Raw genomic sequence first — 25,248 nt, 5'->3', positions numbered from 1 at the left:
AGCTTCACTACTGGAACTTTAACATTATGCACTCCATACTGTACAGTAATGCCACTGTTTTGCACATGTCTCAACTCTGTATATTTTTATATATTTTATTTATTGTTTATTCTATTTAATTTGTAAAATATGTGTATACACACACACACACACACACACACACACACACACACACACACGTAGAAAAACATTTAGTATACACATCCAGAAATGCATATACTATTATATATTGTACATATATTTATTAGTTTCAGATGTAGCCATTCTTGTATTTTGCTTGTTTACATTATTGTATTTTGCACAACTCTGTTGCTTGTGAAGCTCGCACACAAGAATTACACTCACATGTGCTGTACCAATGTACCTGCACATGTGATGTGACAATAAAAGTGATTTGATTTGATTTTGATTTTAGATTGTGTGGAGTAGCTTTGACCAGTGGTGTGCAGGCATGTGTTCAATTACTGGGCCGCCCTGATGTGTATTTGCATATAATTAAATGTATAAAGTAAAAAAACAAACAAACAAACAAACAAAAAAACCCTGCCTCATACATTTGACTTAATTATTCAGGTTAAAGAAAAATAATTGTATTTCATGGTGGATTTTCACCAGTATTTATTTATTTATTTATCTGTTTTTTTATATCTTTTATTTTTTATGTTTTTAATTATTTATCAATTTTGGTTTTCTTTTTATGGCACGAATGAGCTTCCATATATTTCTACCAACTACTGCCACCTGATTTAATAATAATAAAAATATATACAATTTCACTCTCTGCATGCAGGCTTCATTCTTCCACCAGTTGGGTGATTGAAAAATATTATAAGCTTTATTTAGCTTTGAAAATATAGATAAATATATATGTTTACATACATCATATATTTATTTATTTATTCATTCCGAGAAACGTCTGTAAATGCTAATTCTAGCGGTAAAGTATGCCGAGCAAGAGAGTTGGAGCTTCTTCTTTTTTTTAGATGTAATTTGATTTCGAGTGGTAAAAGTTGCGGTCATGACGCGCAGTGCTCCAACGCCTGGGATTATTTTTGCATGCAGGCTGACAGCGGAGGCACACTGTGGTGGGATGGGCTGTGAGCTGTTCAAGATGGCGGCGCCCTGTGGAGTGCAGCTACTCTAACAGGTAAACAGGTCCGATTTTTTTACATCTCGTCTGTTTTTCTCACTACGAATTTCAACGCACAAGTTACGTTTTGGTGAAAGCGATTAGTTTCGCTTGTTTCTCAGCTGGTTGAATGCGGCTGACAGAGTGAATTCTCCGCCGAGTGTGGGTCGCAGCTCCCAGCTAACGTTAGCTCTCAGCGGTGGGACTGACTTGTTTTTGGGGAGACCTGTGATGGGTAGATGTTAAGGCTTTAAGCGTTTCGTTCTGGTTTTATCTGGCTTTTGTTGTTTATGTATTACAAAAGCAGTGCTCAGTTTGCCAGAGAGGAGACGTCTGCATAGTTTTATAATCGGATAAAGTCAACCCAACCCTGCCCATTGTTCCCTGCGAGTTGTTTACGACAAGCAGCAGCCTCTGGTCAGTCCACATACAGCGGGGAGCTCTGCTGCTTTTCAGCTCCACATCTCGGCCTGTCCTGGCTCTGCACGGCCCTCCTCTTCCATGTCAGTATTTTTCCAGTCTTTACGGCCTTTGTGTATTTTTATTTGCTTTTTCACGCTTCGCTATTCATCCCTGTGACAGATCTGCTGCTCCTTTCTGCAGCGTCTCATTTACAGCCAGCAGTTTACTCAAATTCACCTCAGCAGTTTTTTTTTCTATTGTCACACCAGCCATTAATATCCTGTTGTTTTTTGCTGGCTTGTCAACGCCTCAGCTTTTTCAATCACTCCAAAGACGAAATGGGTCACTAGTTTCACACTTTGACCCCCTCGAGCTCTCATTTCTGCCTGTCACATTGGCTAAGCTGTTAAAATTCCAGCACTGGTAGCTGGGCCTTTGCATTATATATAAACACTAACCTAACACATTGCCTGAAGGGATAAATGTTTATATGTGACACTTCTTTAGAATCCATTCATGTTTATTCATCTCAGTCATTTATTTTCATTTGTAAGCCACCCTAACAACATGTTCATGAATAAATGGGTTTCACAGGGGTATTTAAAGCTTTTCACAAATATTTTAGACCATGTGTGATTTAACCTGCATTCTTTCTGTGCATGCTCACAGTCTTGACATAAATGCGTAAAGACATAAGCTTCGTGTCTCTCCAGAAATGGCAGCGTCCCAAGTTGAACCGGTCCTCTGTAGGTATTTGTTTTTAATATAAGCTCTCAACGAATTAGCAACACGAAAATGGCAACTACTGTGCTGAGCTGATGATAGATGTCCTTAGACAGCTGGTCAGATTGGTGCCCAGGAGATAAGATTAATGTGTGATATACTCATTATTTCCCAGGCAATATAAAATGAACCACATCCCATGCATGCAGCTGACCTTTTTCATTTTTCCGGTCAGCAGCATGCATGGGATGGAAAAAAATAAATAGATGTGACTAATGTCAGTAATACTTAAAGCCAGGTTTGCAGAATTTCCTGGTTTGGTTATCTATGCAGAATTTTTATTTAATTCAAATTATCATCATTATTATTGTTATTGTTATTATTATTATTTTTGCACATAACTCATTTTAAAAAATGGGAATACTGTGCACCAGCACTTAAGAGTTAGGCACCAAGGCTTCCCTCTGTCATGGTGAGAAAAGGTCCGAGCTATTTCCAGGGAATACTGACTGTTTTCAGATTAATGCAGTTTACCACAAGCTCCCAGCCACCGACATGGCCTCATACTGCCTGTTTGGATTTCTGGTTCTGGGAATTTTGAAATGATAGCCACCCAGTCATAACTGTTTAGAGTTTGTTTTCAAGTGTTTGAGGTGTTTTCTTTCTTTCAGGATGTTGTTGTGAAGGAAAGAAATTAAATTTTAATTAGTTGTGCAGCACTAAACTCCTCAAGACTCTGCCCCGAAATGTCCAGCTTAGCTAAGCGGACATTTGACAGTGTTACAAAGTCTGTGTGACATCCAGTGGTGCTGATAATTGTCTGGTAAATTTGCAGCGAGCAAGTGGGTGTCATGTGTTCGGCCTCACATGTACACTACCCAGACAGCACCCCTCACCTACCCCAACACAGTATATTAGTAAGTGTAGCCTTAGCTTCTGAAGGAAGCATAACGTTGTACAACATCCAGATCTCATTCTTACAACATTACCTAAAGACAGTTTATGTAGGTGTGCACAACAAGTCTGAATTATATATATATATACATACACACACACACACACACACACACACACACACACACACACACACACACACACACACACACACACACACACACACACACACACACGTGTTTCATATAAATACTTTAAATGTGGAGTCTTTTCAGTTCATTCAGTTTCATATTTGCATGTGGTGACCTGCTGCTTTTCTATTTTATCTACCATTATTTAATCAATTAGTCCAACACAATTTATTACATTTATAGTAATTAATCATTGTATTAAACATAATACTGTTTTCTCATTTAACATCAGACTCTTGTAAATTGTGACAGACATTTTTGCTGTTTTTTTTTTTTTTGGATGATTTATATTTAAAAAAAAAAAATACCAGATGGTAAGAAAATGATAAGAATAGATGTACACCGATTTAAAAGTTCATGTAAGATTTAATATGGTGTGGGATGGTTTGTTTGTTAAACAAAAGAAGCAATTTTAGCTCTGGGAAGACTTGATGGGGCATTTTTCATTATTTTCCACCCATTATATAGCTCAGGAATAGAAAGTTAGTTGTATCTTTGCTCAGTCCAGTAAACTTCTGCAAACTGTGTCTGATTAAAAACTTATTCAAACGGACCATATAGCCACATCATAAAGAAGGCAAATGTCCTTCTTCTTTTAAATATTCACGCAGGAGAATAGAAGGCTACTGCTAACAGCTCGCGCTCGGCCAAATGTAATTTTCAGTGTGTACATGGAAGCGCTCGGGCTGCATAAAGCTTCTTTGTGTGCTCCTGAGCATTCCCAAGCTGCCTGAGATCACACTGAGGCTAACTCTTGTTTACACCACTGACCCTGCAAGACTTCATTTCCACACCCCAATTCTCAACCCCCGTGACTCAGCAGTTAATTGATTTAGAAAAAAAAGAAGAAAACTGGGCTGTGACTTGTCCTGTGAGTGAACAAACGGGAACATGTGCAAATGTTAATCGTGCATTTTCGGGTTTTTTTTTAAAATTTGTTTTGAATGGGAGCATCCTGGAGCGACTAATATTGTCACGTTTCCATCCAGAGGGGAAGTGACACATGACTTCAGTGGAAATACACTGGATATCGATTCATTTATTTTCTCCGGATAAGCTCCTGTTATCTTGGGTTTCATAGCATGTGACTCCATGTTGAAAGCTTCAATATTTTTGCACTGATAGTTTACACCCTGTGAGCTACCAAAAACAAACAAGAGTCTCATCATTTTCTAACTTGTTAGGGGTTGTGGTTTAAGAGCTTAAATGAGATCTCTGGTGCTGATTCATTATTCCTTTTGGGGAAGAAGCTGCTGGGTGCAGACACCCTGATGCTAATGGCCTGTCTATCAGTATTATTAATGCCCGTTTCTCAGATGGAGATTTGCGAGGATTCCTTGGCCTCCTTTACTTCGAACAGCTGACTCAGCGTCTAGCCTAAACAGACAACATAAACAGACTTATCCCCTGAAATGGTAAACACATTAGGTCCCGTTGTATTTAAGTTTTTTTTGTTTTGTTTTTTCAAAGCACATACTTGTGTATACTCAATATAAATTAAACAACTTCTCACTTAAAGCTCAGATAGTAAACAGGCAGGATTTGAAAGGATTCTCTTGTCTTCTTGAGGTCAGATTAGCAGCAGGTCACATAGTTGGATCCATCGACACTGCTTAATCCGCTCCAAGTCCGTTCTCTGACCTTTTTTTTTAAAAATTTTTTTTTTATTTGTCCCGCAGTATGTTTGACAAGTGAGGTGGTTTATGTGTGTTTGTGTCAATAAAGCTGCGTGTGGTTCAGGACTTTGATGGAAAAACGGTTATAGCCTGCTGAGCTTGTGCTTCCCTGAGGAAAAGATTTAATTTTCTTACTTCAAAAAGCAAAATGTATAGGCTTGTTCCAGATTTTTGCCTTGTCACTGTAGGAAAAAGCGTGAGTTTAAGTAACATTATGAATTGGCTCCATTGTCAAATTGTCACGACTTCCTTGGACGTTTGATTAATGGTAAAAACTCTGCATTCTCTGCGGTGACAAAGTTAAAATGTCTGCAGAGGAAAACAGTCGGTTTGTTTAATATAATTGAAAAATAACATGAACTCTGTCATTTCTTTGAGCCACATCTTATCATCAACTGTTTGGTTTGTTTGTGTCACTTTTTGCCGTTTTCAAACTATTACCAAATTATTGCTCTGAAACTATAGTAAATGCAAGTTTTCAAAATGTTATCACACTGTTAATTCAACCTTATTAATCTCTTCAGATATTTTATATAATAGGGATCTCTTATACTGACTCCATACTTTTATTCTTGGACCCATGATGCATAGCCCAGAGTGGTCCTTATTTATCTTATACTGGCTTTGGTGCTACCACTACTTCATCCTCATGAACTGGCAGTATATTCTTGCCTTTGACCCTTAAAAATGGTGGCTCCTCAAAAGTGGTGTTAAACCTGGGGGTGAACTCTGGCATGGCCTGAGCTTCCAGGTTAGAACACATGGGCATTCTGTAGAAAACCTCAACAATTTCTCTGTTTCTTCTTTTTTCTTTTGTGAGCACTGACGTGGTGATTCTTTAGTTGTTTAGGAGAAGACTGTAAGGAGTCCAGTGTGCCTCAGGCTTGAGTATAAATGGTTACTGGTCTATGTTGACGTCACAGTTTGCATAAGCTCTGAGCACCGCGTCAACTGTAACCACGGTTTTATATTCTTTTCCCTTAGGGACACCCTCCCTTTAAGCCATCTTCTTTCTAACTGGCTGCCATTGTGTGAAAACATTGACACAATAGCATCCAGTTAGAACTTCAGAAGGAAAGGCTGGTGAATGTTCCACCATCCTCACCAGTTTATTGGGTACTAAGCAGGCATCGTGAAGTCAGGGTTTTTCCTGCTTAGAGGAATTTTAGACTGACTAGCTCTAATAGAGGATTCCTCTATGCCTTCTGGTGCTGCACTTTTTGATAACATGTTAATTTGGCTTCATAAACTCAACACGAACACAATTATGTTTCGCAAACGATCAGAAATAACAGAAAAATAATTGATTTTGCTTTATGTGGCCCTCTTAAAGGCCTTATTTGGCCTCATCTGCGGGATGATTGAGAGACTTAAGGACCACTGCGTGTCTTTACAGCAGAGACGTTGTATTCATTGCTTATAACTTGAAATTACATGGAAATATGGCTGCGTTGTCTGTCATTCACACCTCCCTCACCTGATAGGATACGATGACAAGGCCATTATGTTAGTCAAATCAGAGCTCTTGTGGGTATCACAAAAGAGAAGTCCACTCATTTAGGGTTAACTTTTTTTCTCTCTCCCCATTTAAGAGAATTCTCTTTACTGCAAACCCTGCTTCCCATTACACCGTTGATATTGTCACGCAAGCAGTAATCCTGGATCAGAGCTTAAACACATTCTTGGAAATGTTTTTGATTTGATCTTGGTGCATTGTAGAGGTGCCTGGAGACTGTATTGGTGGGTGGGTCCCAGGAGTCCTCCAGGCAAGTGGGGACAGACGCCGTGACAGAGACGCTGCCTCCACGTCCAGCACTGCCACCACCATGGCCAGGGAGCAGCCAAATGTGGGGGACCTCCTCCCACTCTTGGAGACCTCTGACCTCCACCAGCTAGAAGAGATCAGAGGCCTTATCAATGAGCAGCTCAGCACTGGTAGGCACTTGGCTTGTTATGTGTCAGCACAGTTTATTCTGGGCACAGCTTTCTTTCTCTCTGTGTGTGTGATGTCACTACAACTTAACAGAATAAATAATTAAAAATTATATGCATACTTGTGCTTCTTCAGTGAGTTTCTCATTCTGTTCACAAACTCTGATCCACTCTCTTAAGTTGCACCTAGCAATGGTAGTCCTTGTTCTGCTCTGCAGCCTTGGTTAACTTAGGTCATAACCGGAAACCCCTCTTAACCCTGCGATGTAACCTTCAACACCAGTTGTAGTCGTAGCAGGCTATGTCGACTCAATGTGTAATTTGCAACATAGATTACCAGCTTAAGCAGAAATTGGCCATTAGACTAGAATATGGACTTCCATTGCTAGCTGTAGTCCAGGAACGTGGAGGTTGAGTTTGTGAGGCAGCTGAAGGCTATATAACCATGAAAAAGATAGCCTAGTCAACCTGGCTGTAAGGAAGTAGGAGAAAGGAAGCTAGCTGGTAAGCAGTGATACTGCTACTTGAGCAATTGCATCATCTTTTCAGACAGATAAAATAATACATCACAAAATGTACTTGGGTATCAATAGCCCATAAAAGTAAAATCTGTGTGTGGGGAAACCACTGAACTTTGATAACCTTGGCCATTCTGTGCCGATTGCATCTCATTCTTTTAATAATGCTTGCTTTATCACCTGGTTTAACTTACCTCACTGCATATTTATTCAAAATCTCCTCCCTGTTTTCCTTGAAGAACGTGGGTCCATGCTGCTAAACACGCTGGTGGACTACTATTTAGAAACCAACTCCGCCCAGGCTGTGCATATCCTGTCATCTGTCAGAGAGCCACATGATAAGGTGAGGTGGAGTTTGTTTGTTGTAGCTTACCTGTGACGTGGGTGGAAAAAAAAAGAAAACCAACAAAACAAAAAGCACTGCTTCTAGAAACATTAAACTCTATGTATTGATTGGTCATTATGGTCCTGTATAAAGTTGCAGCTTATATTGTCACAGATTAGTTTCAACATGCTTTAAAAAGGAGACTAACTGCCTGTGCTGAGTACTGATTGTGTTTGCTACCCTGACCCTAATGTCCTTCTGTCACAGCACCTTCTAGATAAGATGAATGACTGTATGACCAAACAGGCCTGCCGGCTGCCCACCCTCACTCTGCTCGGCCATGTAGTCCGCAAGCAGCCGTCCTGGATCCACAAGATTGCTCGATACCCTCTGCTACTCTCACTGCTCAAATGCCTAAAGGTAACGACCCAGATACGACTCGATGAACAAAGAAATCTTGTAAAGGCACCGAGTCGTGTGTGGATGGATGCGGATCAGAAGTTTTTCATCCAAGCAGCTTTTAGAATGGATTTAATTCTAGTGAGCACACAAAGCAGTAGATTGTTTAGTTTTCTGCTTTCAAAGCAGTTACTTACCTGGGTTTTGTTCATATACACACATCTTTGAGCTGTTACTAGCAAGTATTTAAATGTCTACATTAAAAACCATTAGACACAACATCATTAAACACAACATTACTTACAGAGTATAGGCTAAGAATTGTATTATATTTATTGTATTGTACTTTGGCTTGTATTATTTTTAATAGCTACAACATACCCATCCCCAAACCTCACAAAATCTGCCTTAGCTCTACTAGAGCTTGTCAGCAAATTGTATGCTAATACGCTAAGCCTAAGATTTTTGATTGTCCTATGTAATGTCTTTTGTGTGCCCTAAACCTAAATACTTTCACCTTGATATCATGGCAGACAGATACAGATGTAGTTGTGCTTATCACTGGAGTGCTGGTGCTGATCACTCTGCTGCCCATGATCCCTCAAGCTGGGAAACAACACCTGTGGGAGTATTTTGACATCTTTGGCCGTTTGGCATCGTGGAACCTGAAAAATCCAGGTAGGAACTTCCTGTCATGTCTCAAAAATATGTTGTCGGCTTTTTGAATGTTTTCTAGTTCATTTTTAAGGGTCTTGATCCAGTTGTGTGGGAGGTAAAGGGGTGTTTTTATAGGCGCTGAGCAAGCTTAGGTTTTTGTCTCTCTAACCCTTTTTTCCCCACTTTAAGGCCATGTTTCAGAGGTTTACCTAATCCACCTACACGCCAGCGTCTATTCCCTCTTCCACCGTCTCTATGGCATGTACCCTTGCAATTTTGTGTCCTACCTGCGCTCCCATTACAGCATGAAGGAGAACATGGAAACCTTTGAGGAAGTAGTTAAGGTAAGCGCATTACTTCAGATGCAGTGATCTGTTGCTCTTCATTAGAGTTGGAAGCAAAGTGATGATGGATGTTAAATTTGTGTCCAACCTTCAGCCGATGCTTGAACACGTTCGCATTCATCCAGAATTGGTGACGGGAACCAAGGATCATGAGCTTGACCCCACCAGGTAAGACAAATTTTATTTATTTTATTTTTCTGTATTTCCAGCAGGACTTTGACTAACATTGCTCTGCTTTTCTGTAGGTGGAAAAAGTATGAAATCCATGATATCGTCATTGAATGTGCCAAAGTGTCTCTAGACCCCAAGGAGGCTTCCTGCGAGGAGGGCTATGCCACCATGCCTGAGAACTTTTACCCCCAAATCCACCTGCGACCACAGGACTGCACTTCCAGCCCCTACCCAGACCTCCACAGTAGCTATGGTCAGTTTTGCATATGAAACAATACTGATACGAGTAAGAATAATAATAGACATGTTGCATTTTTGCATCTGCATCAAGAACCATAGCTCAGGTTAGAACATAGTAGGGATTTTATCATTTGAAGTATTACTTTGAAGCATTACTTGGAGCAGCTTTTAAAGAGCACTGGAACAGTGGTGCCCTAAGAACAGACTGAAAGTTGCTGGCTGGATCCATTAGTGGCTTGTTCATACCATTTGTCTTCTTGACAACAGGAAGCACTTCTTCAACCCCATTTTCAACTCCACGACAGCCTCTACCCCCACCCCTGTCCTTGCCCCCCTTCTCAGGGACACAATCCTCGTACCGCAGCCCACAGACCTCCAGACGGCAGGTAAGATCATCCATAATTCGATCAAAATCTGTCATAATTGTTGCTTTAGGACACAGGGTTTGTCAGTAACTGATGATCAGAGGGTAGTGCCAGAGCACGTTGTTGTTAAGCTTCTGCTTGATGCTGGCTGTTGTACACAGGGTCATGTTTACACCCCATATAGCACCTGTCAGACAGAGTTAGGCAATTGTTTGTCCAGAAAGCCCTATGAATGAGTTCAAAAAGAACAATAGCTGTCCTCCATGTTTTTGAAAAACGCAAAGAAAAAGTGTTTTTGAGTCCCTAAAATCAGCTGGCGGGCAGAGTCAGGTTCATGCCCCTATGCTTATCCTGCCACCACTCCGTAAGGGCTGGAAAGGGTTTGTTGCCTTGGAGATGCTGTCTCCCTTTTTATTATCGGACCAGCTGCATGAAGGAGGGGTCTGGGTGTTTTTCTGCCCCCTGGGGTCTGTCTGAGAATTTTTCTCTCCCACGACTGTGACGGATGGATAATCTGGAAAACACGCGAGAGCCGCCATTTTTTACTTGGCTTGCTTCACCCACATCCACCTGTTCCACTATTCAGCCACTATTCAATGTTTTCTAGTTCATTCAAGCTACCATCTGACAGTAAATTAATTCTTACAATGCATTAACAGAATAAGAAACCCCAGCCAATTGAGATGTATTTTAAATTCTAGAATAATAAATATCCTGTAATTTTTGAGAAGCTCAACTCAGGTATCCAGGCAAATGGGCATGCGAATGGTCCTGCAAAATGAGGATAGTCAAGCTTCCTCCAGAAGTGCAATTTTAAATTGCCCCCAGTTAATGTAGCACTGCCAATCTTTCATAAAGCTGATTGTGATACACAGGTGGTCTGTGTCCCTCTCTGTGTGGGCGACGAAATGCATCAGGAAGTTTTAGTCCCCACTTTATAGTTTATAACAAGAGGGCACCAAATCACCATATATGACAGAGAATGATCTAATAATTTTGTTTACTAAGCTACAACAGTATATCATCTATAGACCAGTTTGTTTCCCAAATTTTATTATATTACAGTAATAATGACTCTCTTCTTTGCAGAACTCCTGTGAATTAAATTCCTCCTGTGGTGGGAAAGACCCTCTGTGGAGCCCCTCCTCATTGTGTGGCATGACTACACCCCCTTCCTCAAGGGGCATGTCGCCCAACTTGGAGCTCTCCCACAGTGCCTCACATCTTCCCACCCGCTTCCACTGCACATCAGGTACAGGCTACATCATGCTGTACGTACCGTACCGTTTTCTGACGTGACGTCCTGTCGTGTCTTTTCTGGTGACTGCTGATTGTTTTTGATCCGAGCAGGAGGAAAAGGAACGCCTGCCTCCAGCACCCCAGCCACGTCTTCTCCGCCTCCCACCTTATCAGATGACTTTCCTGTAATCTCCTTACCAGCCAACACAGTACAGTCCAGTCCACCAAGAAAAGTATGCTCTCTCAATGCTATCCTGAAAATGTCCATAAGATGCAGATTTTAGAAATCCTGCCAAACACTTTGCATGATAGAATTACAAAAGGTCATTGGCAGTGGGCAGATTGTGATTATTCATTACACTATGATGTTTTCATTTTTTTTTTTTAATCACTTAAGAATCTGAAAAAAATATGACTAATATGTTGAACAATTCAATGTGCCTTACATGAAAACAGCAGGAGGCAATATGATTTGAGTAATTATGTTTAATGAGGGAAAAATTATAACTTTATTTAAAATGTATTTTAGAATTACACTGGGAAAGAAGAGCTGGAACAAACCATCGATGTGTCCTGAAACTGTCTCTAATGAGACTGTTAACTGTGTGTGACTTTTCAGGATCGGAGACATGGGGAAGGCACAAAGCCCACACTGGTGAGACAAGACCCAGTAAAAGAGCCTGAGAAGAGTTCAGAAGTGGCCACAAGCAAAGGTTAGACGTGATGTCTGTCATTGATACGGTTTATTATCATTCATTTTACAGTAGTCTTCACAGGCCATCACTTTTTGGATTAGATCCAGAATGATCCAATAGAAAACCAGTCTGACTGAAATGCATTTCAGATGGAGCTCCAGATGAAGCAGTTAACTCACAACTGTAATTTGATCTGATGGTCCACCCCTCCTGGGCAAGACTCCGTTCTGCCTAATTTTAAAATGCTGGATATTTTACAACAGCATAAACATTTGTAATCTGAGTGAAGTGCACACTTCTACTTGAAATGACCTAAAATGTGTTTGATTTCTGCTTTACTATTTATAGAGGTTTAATAGTTAATTTCTCAAGTTTAGGGTAAAAGTATTTCTTCTTTTTTTTTTCCTTTCATTTTTTGATACCATATGCAAACATGTGGCATGTTTTTCGTCATCAGATGCAGGGGCTGCAGAGAACATCTCCATGACTCTGACAGAGCTTTCAGTTTTCATGAAGAAACAGGAGTTGGAGCTGCAGCTGAGAACAGAGAAAGAAAAAGAGAAGGAAGAGGGTGAGTTTCTTTCTTGCAGAAACACATTTATGTACATTGTCAGCAAATTCAAGCCACAAGGACTAAAGTCAACCCAAGAAAATGTTGCTGTACTATTAAAAAAATATTTATTTTGAGGTTAACAAAAAAGAAGTCTATAGTTTCCCCAAGTTATTCACATGGTGTTAAAGGCAGACTACCTGCTGCTCTCATTCCTCTTATTGAATTATAAATGCACACAAAATGCTAGCAAGATGTTGAATAAATTCATGCTAGCCATTTTTTATTCAAACATTGGATCTGAGCAGCATTCACAGGCACATATTCATCAAAAGAGCTGTATGAACTGGTGATTCTGGCACAAGACCTACATTTGAAAATTCTCAATGTCATATGGCTTTTCTGTTTAGTGGTTGCTACTGGCAATCACTGGAGCCATCAAAGCCATATTGATAATCCTGAGAGGCTCTTAATGTAGCAGTCTGCTCCTTTTCTCTTTAATATTACACCTGCAGAGTTCTTGGTTTGTTTGGGTTTTTTTTTTCTTCATATTTGTCACCCTTAAGTGTTTCAACTCATTACATTTTTATATTAGACAAAAAGAAAAAAAAAGTAAATGTAAAATTCAGTTTTTAAATTGTTTAACGTAATAAGTGGTTTTGCCACCCTGGCAGTAAGAATTGCAGTCGAGCATTTGTAGTAAGTTTCACATCACTGGAGAGGCCCACCTTTCTCTTAAGGCCTGTTTGAGATGCTTTGGCATGACCTTAATCAGATTCAAGTCCAGATTTTGACTAGGCCTCTCCAAAACCCTTGTTTTGCTGCCTTTTTTTGTAAAAGCCATTCAGAGGTAGGCTTTCTGGTGTGTTTTGGATCATCATCCAGCTTCACACCCCAGCTTGAGCTTCAGGGTGCGAACTGATGTCCAACGTTCTCGTTCAGGATATTCTGGTAGAGAGCAGAATTCATGGTTCCATTAATTACAGTGTCTAAGTCCTGAAGCAGCAAAGCAGCCCCAGGCTATCACACTACCACAACCATGTTTGACAAGAGCCTATCCCAGTTGTCATACGACTAGAGATGGCCTACGCTGCCTCTCAAAAAGAAATGAAAGGAAAGTTAAGGAAACTGTACTTCCTAGCCCAATAGATTTTCCCTTAAACTAGTTGCATTCTTTAAAGCAAAGTAATTTGATTTTTCAGAACAGACACCTTAATAAAATTGGATAACACATATATAAGAACAATGAGTCAGTAGGATGGTCTGTTTTTAATTAAATCAACATTCTGATAAACAGATTCCCCCAGTTAAGTTGGACAATTCTCAGCTCATGAACTAAACATCCAGGATGCCAACACATCTGTTTATTTCCCTGTATGTTGAGCTTTCTCTGCATAGTTACTGGTTTAAATCCCACTTGAGCCACTTATAATAAAAATAAATGCACCTGCAGTGCTGCGAACACCACTTTTAACAGAAGCATCTGCCAAATGGCACAAGCTCTGTTTCTAAAGCTAGGTGCTTAGATGTAAACATCCATTCCTTCTTAAATAATAAAAAAAAAATACAAAAAAAAATTGGGCGCTAGTTTTGTGATTGCAGAAATATTTAAACCTGCATGTATATTCTGAATGTCATTGTCTCCATCTACTGCAGCTGCCATCACAGAGGAGCTATGGAAGCTCACTGAAGAAAAGCTGGAGCTGTCGGGTGTCAGGGGCTTTGACTCCCCTTTCTATCACACCACTGAAACGCTGACTGGCTGTCAGACACGAGACAAGACCCGCTCCAGCACCCAGCCTGGAGGCACCGTCCGGGACACCCATCATGCTGTATCAACACCAGATAAAGCGGAGAACACCGTGTGTAGCAGCACTGTTGGCAGTGAAAGAGGAGCGGGAGCAGGAGAAGGAAGGAATTCAGCTGTTGGCCTGGAGCAGTCATGCTCCTTTCACACATGTTTTACTCCTATTGAGCACCACCTGCACCAAAGCCCCTCTGTCCCGGATGATGAAGTGACTAAGTTTGGGATGTTCTCCCCGAGTCCGTGCAGCAAGACGCCAGCCCCGGTTCCCTATGAGTCATTTTTTGATCTGGCCTTGCCGAGGGCAGCTTCACTCTTTGTGCACCAGAAGACGTCAGAGGTGGCGCACAAGGTCACCATGGAGAGACTTTTGCAGCGGGAAGAGGGGTTGGAGGATGGAGAGGAGGAAGGGGTAGTGTCTGCTTCACCACTGGAGGTGCTGGATCGCCTTGTTCAGCAGGGAAGTGACGCCCACGACAAAGTTCTCAAGAGGTGAGAGACTTTTAAGTCTACATCATTTTAACACTCATATCTACAGTGATTGTGGTCTAAAACACAGGTGACCTGCACTCCATCCTGTGCCTGCACACATCCTGTGTAGACTCAGCTGCTACAGCTTCTGCGAACACTACAGATTCTATAGATTGTAGCTTATTTGGAAACATTAGCAACAGTGTATTTTAATAGTTTAAAATGTTCTGTTGTGCATGAAAAGACTAGAATTGGTCATGACCCAGCCTCTGATGTGCTATAGTCAGACCAGAAATGGTTTGATTTGCCAAAAATATTTCTTCTAAAAATGTCATGTGTAATGGCAGCAACTGCATCTAGTTTCCTCACAATGCTATTACAAAAGCAGCAGCCAGTAATCTATCAGATTAGCCCCTTGAGTAAAAAGTCAAGTCCCTGTATTTGAGTATTTCTTATCTCCAACTCCTACAGGATCCGCTCAGCTCTTTCCAGTATTTTAAATTGATTTTTAAGCCATAAAATATTTTAAAAGTCTTAAGTACTTGTGAGAGATCATAAATTTTAAATGTCCTAATACTTTGACCATATCAGACATGCATTACTACATGTAGTCGGCATTGTTTTCTATTACAGGCTGTTTAGAAGAGGTGAAATGACAATTAGAAGGTGACAGATGGGAAATGCAAGTAGCAAGGACATGAGGTTCCAATTGTTAGGTGATTTCTAAATGTTTTGGAAAAAAATTAAACTTAAAAAATAAATTTTATCCAGTTGAGTCCAATATAAGGTTCAAATTGTTTAGAAAAAAAGGGTGCCAGTGGAGTCTTTCATTTCCACTGTTACCTCATCATCAGTGCCACGTGGACCGCAAGCTGGTTATGTTGGGCGTAATGAAACACCCACAACATTATTAAGTATTTAGAAGAGGGTTTGTGGCTCCTTTGCATAATCCACAACATTTGTGTCATTTTCAAGTTGATGATTCCTAAATCAGAATGTGTGAAGACATTTAGTTTTAATAGATAATCAGTGTGCATTGCTCAAGTTATTACTGTGTTCTGCTGTCAAACATCTTAAATTAACTTTTGAAAAGCATGCAGAAACCTTTTTTTCAACATTGTTGAATGGCATGAAACACATGCCATGAGGTTAGATGCACCGAAACTGTATTTTCAGTTGTAGTTTTAGTTGCACAGAAAAGCTCTGTGCCTTTCCTGATTAGCTTTAGTGAGTGTGATACAAACTCTGCTAGATGGATACAGTTTCAAAGAAAATTTAAGTTATTAAATATCAACTTTCAGTATGAAAATACTGAAGTAACACATGTATGTTGCGGTGGTTTAGGTATTCATTCTTTAACTTCTTTGTTGTGAGTCAGCCACTCATCTTGATCACACTGAAGAACCTCATGAGTCTGTTTTGATGTGCTTTTCAATGTTCAGAGTGTTTCTGGGTTGTTTCCAGTCTATTACCGCAGTTCCAAAGGAAAACACCCGGTTTGAACAAGCATGACATTGTTTGAAATCCACCTCCCCCTTCTTTTCTTTCTCTCTCTCACACACTCACACACACACACAGCTGGCTTGTCCACAGTGCCAATAATACAACAGCACAAGCGGTGTCAGCAAAGCCAGGACTAAGCACAGATCATTTAGACTGCATTCAATTTTAGTTGCTTGCTACTGCCATATTTAGATTTTATCTGTGTTAATACAGGCAGGTGGAGAGAATGAAGTTGGCACACACACATGTCAAAATCAAGGCAGAGAGAGAAATAAGACAAGTTACAAGCATGCCATTTTTACTGCGATGTGGTCACCTGTAAGGGGAGGAAATATGGACAACGTATGGGAAAATTGTAGGAGCATAATTATAGCTCTTATAAACAGTCTTGATATATCTTGACATTTAGTGAATTCTAGACTCTGCTAGGTAGATTTTGATACTGTTGGACAAAGCCAAGCCAGCTGTTGTGTCTTGTCACTTCAGCAGAACATAAGTCCCAAGACTGAGCCTACAGAGTAGGCTCTTAGAGTCTGGCGTGATCTGGTTTGCAAAAATACTGAATGTTCTGCTAGAAAGATAGGAGGTGCATCCAGATGCTTCCTCTGACACTGACTTTCATCACAAAAAATGAGTCATTTCTGTATTATTGTATATTTAGCACAAGTGCACTTTTTGAGCTAAAGCACACTTGCTGTCCAATACAGTGGTCTGATTGGTCAGATCGCTTTATTTGCATCCGGTGTGCAAAGGCCATTAACCTGTGCTAACATTTGCTTTTACCGGTGACTACATGGCTTTGTTTTGTTTTTTAGAATGCAAAAAGGGCAGATTAAGAGTACAATACGACAAAAACTGCTCATGTTACTGACCTGTTTTGTTTTTGTTCCCCGCCCCCCCCCCCCCCCCCCCCCCCAAAAAAAAAAAAAAAAAATCTTCTTTAACAGATTACCTTTGCCAAGTAAGTCAGCTGACTGGACACACTTTGGAGGTAAATCCTTCACAACACTCAGAACACCATTGTACACAGATGAAAGAAGCCATTATCAACACTGCAGATGGAGCAGTATATAAATAATATGCATGACTAAGTTTGGCCGCGAGGTCTTAAGACATTTGCAGTATTTTGAAATGAGATGTAAGATGTCTTCTCTGCCTTTGTTTATGCTTAAGCGCACAAATCAAATTTTCTCCAGCTGCAGTTCATAAAAAGGAAAAACAAATAAAACTCTGCCAACCTATAATTACAACTCTGGAATCTGATAATCTCCCTTGGCTGACTGATAGGAGTCACGTCTTTCAAATTACATCTAAAACAAAACTCCACTCTTCACTTGTGGCTGATGGGCACGGAGCCCTTGGATGACTGTAAAGATCCTGGATCAAACTTTCCAGCACATACTCACTAAATTAGTCTATCATTTTTTGATAAGCAAAGCCGTGTATTCAAAGTTAGACTGGGCATTTCCTAGATTTTTATTATTATTTGACATAATTTTAAATATTCATAATGTATATAATATTTATGATGTAAATAACTGGTAATGACATCAGGTTATTCGTCAAACTGCCAACCAGACCATAGTACTAGTTACTTTTGCTTGTTTAATTGTTGAACTTCAGCCTTTAGTGATCAAATGTTTGTTCTGTTATCATGATGTAAACAAATGCCAATCTTGATTTGAAAATAAGAAAAAAAATTCACATTTTCTTACTAAACTGCTCACCTGAACTCATTTGTAAAAGGTGTTTGCTATTTTAAGTGCTCTTTATACCACTGCGTGTGAGTGATTAGCAAAGTTAGGAAAAGCAATAGATTATAGAATATAATTTTATACCTAAACCATTACCTGTGCTCATCTTGTGTTTCACACTCTAATAATAATTAACTCCACTAATTAGTCGTGTGTGTGTGTGTTAATTACATTATTATTACCTGGGCTTCCTCAGGCTCAGCTCCGCTGGATGAGCTTCACACGCTGCGCAGCCAGCTGCTCCTGCTGCACAACCAGCTGTTGTACGAGCGCTACAAGAGGGAGCAACACGCCGTCCGCAACCGACGCCTCCTCCGACGCATCATCAATGCCACCGCACTAGAGGAGCAGAACAACGCCATGGCAAGTTTGCAAGTGCTCATTATCACAGATTGAACACTTTCAAACAGTGTTGAAAATGTACAAAAGGTGATGTAGCTATCTTATACACTAGATGTGCACTGATTCAATAGCTTATTTTCATTTGGAACGATAAAAAAAGGGACAAAGCTCATCTAAATTCTTCAGAGACATTCAGTAATCACTGAGGCATTCGGGCATTTCATAATACCAGCTGTCTAATCAGCTGAGGCTCATCTGCATACATACCAATGAAACTGTAACCGAAGTTTTGTTTGCACACAGATTAGTTTCCAACAAATAACAGTTACAAAGAAGTCACAAAGGCTGTTTTGCCTCCAGTAATCAAATGTGTTTGATTACATCCATGTCGCAATCAACCAAAAGAATAACTTTTTACCCCTCTGCCCACTCCACCAGGCAAGCAGCAGGGCAGCATGGACACCAGAGTTTGTGAATTTGGTAACTTGAAAACGAGGCAATGTAGGAACTTCAAATTGATACCACAAGTGCATCTAATAGCAATCTTGGAGTTCGAAGCTCCGTGACCTTGATGTTAGGGTCAGAGTAAAGTTTCTTCTGAATGCATTAACTTGAGAACCAGGCGACATATGTTACCATTGGTGTGTCTACTAGGAGGTTGTATTGAGACGTGTGCCAGTATTTTTGTAAATCATTCAAAAACAGTTCAATCTGAGTTTCTGGTTTAGAAAATTCTGTGCTTATCGTGTGTGTGTGTGTGCGTGCGCGCGTGTGTGCGTGTGTGTGCGCGTGTGTGTGTAGAAGGACCAGCTGAACCTGCAGAGTGTGGACATCCTATCTCTAAGGGAGAGCTTGCAAGTGGAGCAGCAGCGATACAGGCAGCTGTGGGAGGACCGGGAGACGGTGGTGACCAGGCTGCACAGTCAGATCAGACAGCTGCAGCAGGGTCGAGACGACTACTACACCAAGAACCAGGAGCTCCAGGTACACATGCACGTTCACTCTTATATTATGATGTGCTAACATTTCTATACGGTATACATTAGAGTTTGGTATTCATCTAAATCTGTCCTGCATGTTCAGAGCAAGCTGCAGGAGTATCAGAAGAAGATGGATGAACTGGAAGCTGAGCTTCAAAGGGCCAACAACAAAGTTTGTCACACTGGTCACCTCCTGAATCAGATGACTATCAAGGTAAAGAAGTACAGAGTGTGAGATCATTTCAAACCACAGTCAGAACTTCGGCTTTTGTTGGTGTTTTGATAGTTTGACATTCTACCTTTGTAGCTACATTACTAGTGCGATAACCTCCACCTGGTGGATGATTGGTGGCTTTGCCACTTGTTATAGAAAAAAGGAAGGTGTCTCTATGCTGTACGTGGTGTGATTACAGCACACTGTAACTCCTTCTGTAAGACTTGCAAAATTTAAATTTGGTTTTAGTTCAGGGTTGTGCATCTGTACAAAGGTTCAGGTAGTTAAAAACTGGATGCTTGTCTTTAGGCAGCAGGACTCGCAGGTTAACCTTGGGAGACAAATTCTCAGTGCACCAACATGAGAAGGTCGAAGACATTGTGCTCCTTACCAGATTGAAAACTGATTCCTTGACTCAAAAATTGCTGTCTGGTATCTGAGCGGTAGAAGTCACCACGGGTTGAAATGAAAGTTGAGTCAGTTAGAGAGAGAAGTGGTTAACTTTCTAAGCCAGCTTCAAGCCTGTGGTGAGGAATCTAAAAGTAGCAGCTGCACTTAAAGCTGCTGCAGGTGCACCCCCCACAGTCTTTGATTGCCTTTCATATTAAGACTTCCTATACCTTTTGCTATAGGAAGTTCCAATCCAGTGGTATGTGTGCCTGACCTGGTTTTTTTTTTTAAGTCAAGCTCTGATATCCTTATATCATATCTAATCATTCTCTGTCAGAGCAAGTTCTCAACTTCAGGGACATTAACGTGTCTTTGCCAACAGACCTATATGACCACTGGTGAGACATCACTAACTTCCTAACACAGTCAGGTTGTGTTTTTACTCTATTTTTCTATGTGCTTGCTTCTCCTGTAAATGGAAAAACTGTGCAGTACCATGAGCAGGCTTGCAGACAGCTGGGTCAGACTTGGGGAGCTCCAAAAAAACATGCAGATTGTCCCAGGGCTCGTTGCCTTGGAGATATTGTCTCACCCTCTTTATTTTTGGGTCAGCGACACAGGGGGTCTGAGTGTTTTTTCTGGCTCCTGGGATTGGTCTGAAGTCTGTTTCCCTCCTCTGACCCAGACTGAACCGAAATCCTGATGAGCAGGGAGGCGTCTATTCATTTCAGATCAGACAGCATCCATAGGGTCATATATAAGGTCCTTGTTCACGATATTCAGGTTAAGTACAAGTTGGCAGAGGCAAAAGATGCCTCACCATATTCTGAATTATTCCTTAAATTTCTCACTTATTAGGCAGTCAAGATATTCTTCAAGACCATGGCCATATGGTTTAATATCACGACCTGGGAAGTAATTTCTTAGGACGATTTCACAGAATGGCTGTAAAGTGTGACACATTTAAACAAAGTTGAAATCTTTTGGATTTCTCTGTGTACTGAAATATCACATGACTTTTTGCCGCAACTCATTGGACGTTTATCAGAGTCAGATCATTAAGGACTGCTTTTCTCAAATTCTTTCGAACAGGGTATTTGTAGCATAATTGCTAATTTGCCCTCCATCATCATTGTTTGTCTCATTTGTCCTTCAGCTGAGCAACAGCGAGAGCACCCAGCAGCAAATGAGCTTCCTGAACAAGCAGCTGCTGCTCCTCGGGGAGGCACATAAGCTGTCCATGCAGGAATTACAGCACGCAGACGCCAATAACACAAAGGTATGTGTGTGTTTGCAGGGAACAGCAGAGATGACGTACTGAAGTGAAAATGGACACTAATTGGGTTTGTTGGGTGTGAAACAAAACTCTCCCAGTGAAGCATTTTCAACTTCATGGCAATATGAACTCTGGTGAATGAAGTCACAGGCAGTCAGCTAATCATAATGCTTTGAAACAAAGACATGACTGTGCTTATGTACCACTTACTGCTAATTTGCAGATAACTTACCTTGTAGAATATGACAGCTTTGTAGTAAGGCTCGCAGAAAATGTTAATCTGTATTTTGTTCCCATTTTCATGCATTTTTCTTGTGTTGTGACCCACCACCCAGGAGGCCCAGATGCTGCAGGTGTCTTACGGAAAGGAGGTGGAGACTCTACGGCAGAGTCTGCTGGTTCAGGGTCAGAAACTCGAGGCAGCGCAGCAGAGAGTCGCCGAGCTGGAGACGCTTCTCTCCAAGAAGGAACACCTTATTGCAGAGCAAAAGAAGTTCCTCGAGGACGTAAAATGTCAAGCAAAGTGAGCACCAGGATTCAAACAAAAAGAGAATTTAATGTAACTCTTTTCTGTATAACTTAAAGCAGCATTGTGTAATTTGAAAATTAGCGTTTGTCGTAATCTTTGTGTGAGAAGATGGATCGCTACTTTATTACGGATCATAAACTAGTTGTGCAAGTAGGCAAGATCATTTTTCCTACAAACAAAACATTTGGCTCCCCCCACAATTTGGTCTCATGTTCTCTCTCCATGTTTGTCTTTTCCTACATTGAACCAGTGTCTTCTCTCTTTTCTTTGAAGGGCTGAGCTGCAGGCCTCAGACAGCAGGTATCAGGCTCAGAGGAGAATCACTCAGCTGCTGCAGACTGAACTCCTGCAGCTCTACAGCAGAGTAGAGATGGAGGCTCCAGCCAGCACCACCTCCTGCTCACCACCAGAGGGCAGAGATGACCCACACATGCCTTGTGACTCCAGGTCAGAGTGGAGTTGTGATGTTACTTTTTGCCATGCAAAAGTAAAGTCAGTGTTTCAGTCCTTGCTTCCTCCAACCTGCATGTCAAAGTATCCTTGAGTAATACACTGAGCCCTGAGTTGCCTCTAATGCATCCATCAGCGTGTGAGTGTGTGACAGCGCTTTTTTTTTTTTTTTTTTTTTTAAAGGCATATAATAAAGCACCTGTAAGAGTGTGTGCAAATCCACCAACACTCAGTTTGGTGAAATCGTATTATTAGTACATTACAAATTATATAATATTCTTTTTAGTGCTAAAACGGCAGAGCTGAAAACTAGAGTCTGACACTTTGGTTCAGACACAAATGGATGGATAGCATAGTATTTCATAGATAACTTCTATTATTGTGCGGATCATAGATGGTTCATAGGCTTTTTAACATTGCAAATCTTTAGTTGTAAGGGGAAAAAAATGTCAGTTGTCTAATTTATTCATAAATAACCTGGAGGAGGGAAAAAATGGAAAATGTATGTTTCACTGTTTCTTTTCATTTAAAAAAAAAAAAAAAAGAACTTTGAAATAATGTTTTTTCTCCCCACCACAGTGGCATCGTGCCAGATGGACCAAGTAACATTCACAACAACGAGGACACAGACAGCAGACCACCACATGACTCCCCTCATGGCAATGGCAGCACTTTATCGCCAGGGCAACCAAAGGCGAGCAACTCTTCCAAGTCAACAGCAAACTCCATCAACGGCAGTCAGGAACTTGCCCCACCCCTGCTGGTGGAGCCCTCCCTGTCCTGCCCCCACGCCAGCCTGCTCACTCCCCTGGCCGCCTCAGACACACCACTCACCGTGGGCTCCTACCCCAGTGCCAAGAGCTTCCTGGGCATGAGGGCACGTGAGCTGTTCCGCAACAAGAGTGAGAGCCAGTGTGATGAGGACCAGCCACCTCCTCGCCTCGCTGGCCTCGCCCACGGCCTGAAGACTGAGCTGTGCGTGGAGTCGATAAGCCCAAGTTATATTGCCCCAGTCAGCCCCGCACCTTCGCCCATCCCTCCCCCTCCCCCTGTTACTCCTCTCACTGTGCCCACCAAGGAGCCCGCCTCTGAGCCGAAGCAGCAGAGGGCTTCCAGGCAGGAAAGTCTCTGCAGAAAGACAGGGGCGGGGCCTGGTGGTGGGAGGGTACAGGTAGGGTCAAGTCGCCCCCGGCAGCAGCAGCTTAAGATCATGGACTATAACAAGACCCATCATGAGCACAGTTAGGGACATAGGACTGAGCCGGTATGAAGGGAGACTGAAATTTAATGACGGAGAAGAGCTACAAAATCGACAAGAGGAACATGTCAGCAATTCAGTGTTATTTGTCCCATTCCCTAAGTGTCACTCTGGGTGGACAACAGGATTTTCACCCCAAGTTCTTCTACTTATGATTGATTTTGGGGGGTTTTTTTGTTTGTGTTTTTTTTCATAATGCTTTATTTCCCTGAAGAATTTTGATAATGTGATACAAGCAATGTCAGCATGTTACCAGTGAGCACGCTACGCTTGACAAAACAAAGGTGCTGAAAGCTTCACTGACAGGAAGCTGATAACAGTGATAAAGAATCATGAAGCTCCCTACACAGGACACCTTGACTATTTACTTTTTAGAAAGTCAGTTCACCTAAATTGGAGCTACTTTCTATTGTGGTGGTGTGGCTATCCACAGTAACAGACGGTTTGTTGTTGAAATATTTAGAGATCATGTCTAAAAGCTGTGAGCAAAATTCCACTCATCACTATTGCATAAGCTGAGAAGGCAGAAACTGTCTCTTTGACTGTAACTGAAGGCACAAGTCAGAAAACCTGAATTTTGGGTAAACTGACAGCTTACTCACTTTTTTTTTTCTTCTTGTTTTTGTTTGAAACATTTTCTTTTTTTCCTATTTAAATGGTAGCAATTCTAAAAAAAAAGAAAACACTGTTTATTTTTCATCAGTTATCACTTCTAATCAAAGTTCGAATATAAGTTCGCTTGAGTTTTTGGTTTGTTCTAGTGACATTTTGAACCCACACTTTATTGTTCCTGTGTTTAAGCAGAACATTTCCGACAAACCTTTACGTTTTTGTTAAAAGGAAAATTGGTTTTGCATCCAAATGTTTAAGTGTAGGTGCTGCGGACACACAAAAATGATTATTTCCACAAAAAAGGAAAGTGAGTGAATGAGATTTGGAAACTGGTAACATTTTTATGAATTTTTATAAATGCTACATTTTCTACACCCCCTGCCCCCCCCCCCCCCCCCCCCCCTTTTCTTTTTTTTTTTTCTTTTTTTTTTTTTTAATTTTGGGGTACATGAACTAAAATTGAATCAGACCTGACAGGGTTGCACGACCCAGGTTTTATCACAACATTCAGTTCAATACGATTATTTTGAAAGTGCCAAGCAATATATTTGCATTCTGGCTGACCTCAGTCATCTCTAAACATAAGTGTTGTTTCTCAACTTGTTCACTACGCTTGAAAACAGACATATTCTGTCCGATGGGTTTTCCTTTCTGCAGGTCTGATAAACATGGAGTAACCTGTTCCCCTTTTGGAAGTATTAGAAGTAAACTCTGGCTGTGGAAGTCCATCTAAATCCTGTTGTCCACCGGGAACTCCTGCTGTTTTTTCCTTCTGCCTCGCTATCTAAAGCATGTTCAACAATCCACTTTAAATGCCAACCATAGTATCTACAGCAAACCAAGACAGAAGAAACCAAGACAGAAGGTACAATCAGCACAAACTGAAGGAAGAAATCAGGACTCTCACCGGAGCTGGAGAATCTGGGACAAAATGGCAAAAAAGGAAGTTCGTAAAGCAGTGGCTTGTGTTTAACTGTGAACAATAAAGATCGTCTTCAATGTTTTGCACTACAGTTCTGAGTTTTCCTCGTTTTTTTTTTTTTGTTTTTTTTTTCTGGTCATTGTGAGTTTAATCTTTGGACAAAACCAAATGGGTTAATATTTTACTTTCAGCTCTGACTGAATTTTAGTTTCTTGATCTTCATTGACAATATTATTAATTTAGGAAGTCACCTCCCAGTCGAATTGAAGTAGACAAATAAGCTTACTCTCCTC

The 25,248-nt window shown here is 40.9% G+C and overlaps 1 protein-coding gene across 1 annotated transcript; it reads left to right on the top strand.

Moving 5' to 3' along the window:
- Positions 1-1,069: 1,069 nt before the first annotated feature.
- Positions 1,070-25,040, top strand: tsc1b (TSC complex subunit 1b). Its single transcript, XM_080873230.1, has 22 exons — positions 1,070-1,147; positions 6,735-6,950; positions 7,705-7,808; positions 8,058-8,210; positions 8,723-8,867; positions 9,036-9,190; positions 9,285-9,358; positions 9,436-9,614; positions 9,869-9,987; positions 11,056-11,218; positions 11,317-11,438; positions 11,825-11,918; positions 12,358-12,471; positions 14,107-14,746; positions 17,176-17,219; positions 18,179-18,345; positions 19,126-19,308; positions 19,408-19,518; positions 21,065-21,187; positions 21,520-21,707; positions 21,987-22,160; positions 22,743-25,040. The coding sequence occupies exons 2-22, from the start codon at positions 6,842-6,844 to the stop codon at positions 23,407-23,409; spliced, it is 3,828 nt and encodes a 1,275-aa protein (XP_080729356.1). The 5' UTR covers positions 1,070-1,147; positions 6,735-6,841; the 3' UTR covers positions 23,410-25,040.
- Positions 25,041-25,248: the final 208 nt, after the last annotated feature.

The sequence above is a fragment of the Rhamphochromis sp. 'chilingali' genome, assembly GCF_963969265.1.
Source record: "Rhamphochromis sp. 'chilingali' genome assembly, chromosome: 2".
NCBI classification, from domain to species: domain Eukaryota; kingdom Metazoa; phylum Chordata; class Actinopteri; order Cichliformes; family Cichlidae; genus Rhamphochromis; species Rhamphochromis sp. 'chilingali'.
This window is presented reverse-complemented; position numbering and strand designations above follow the sequence as displayed.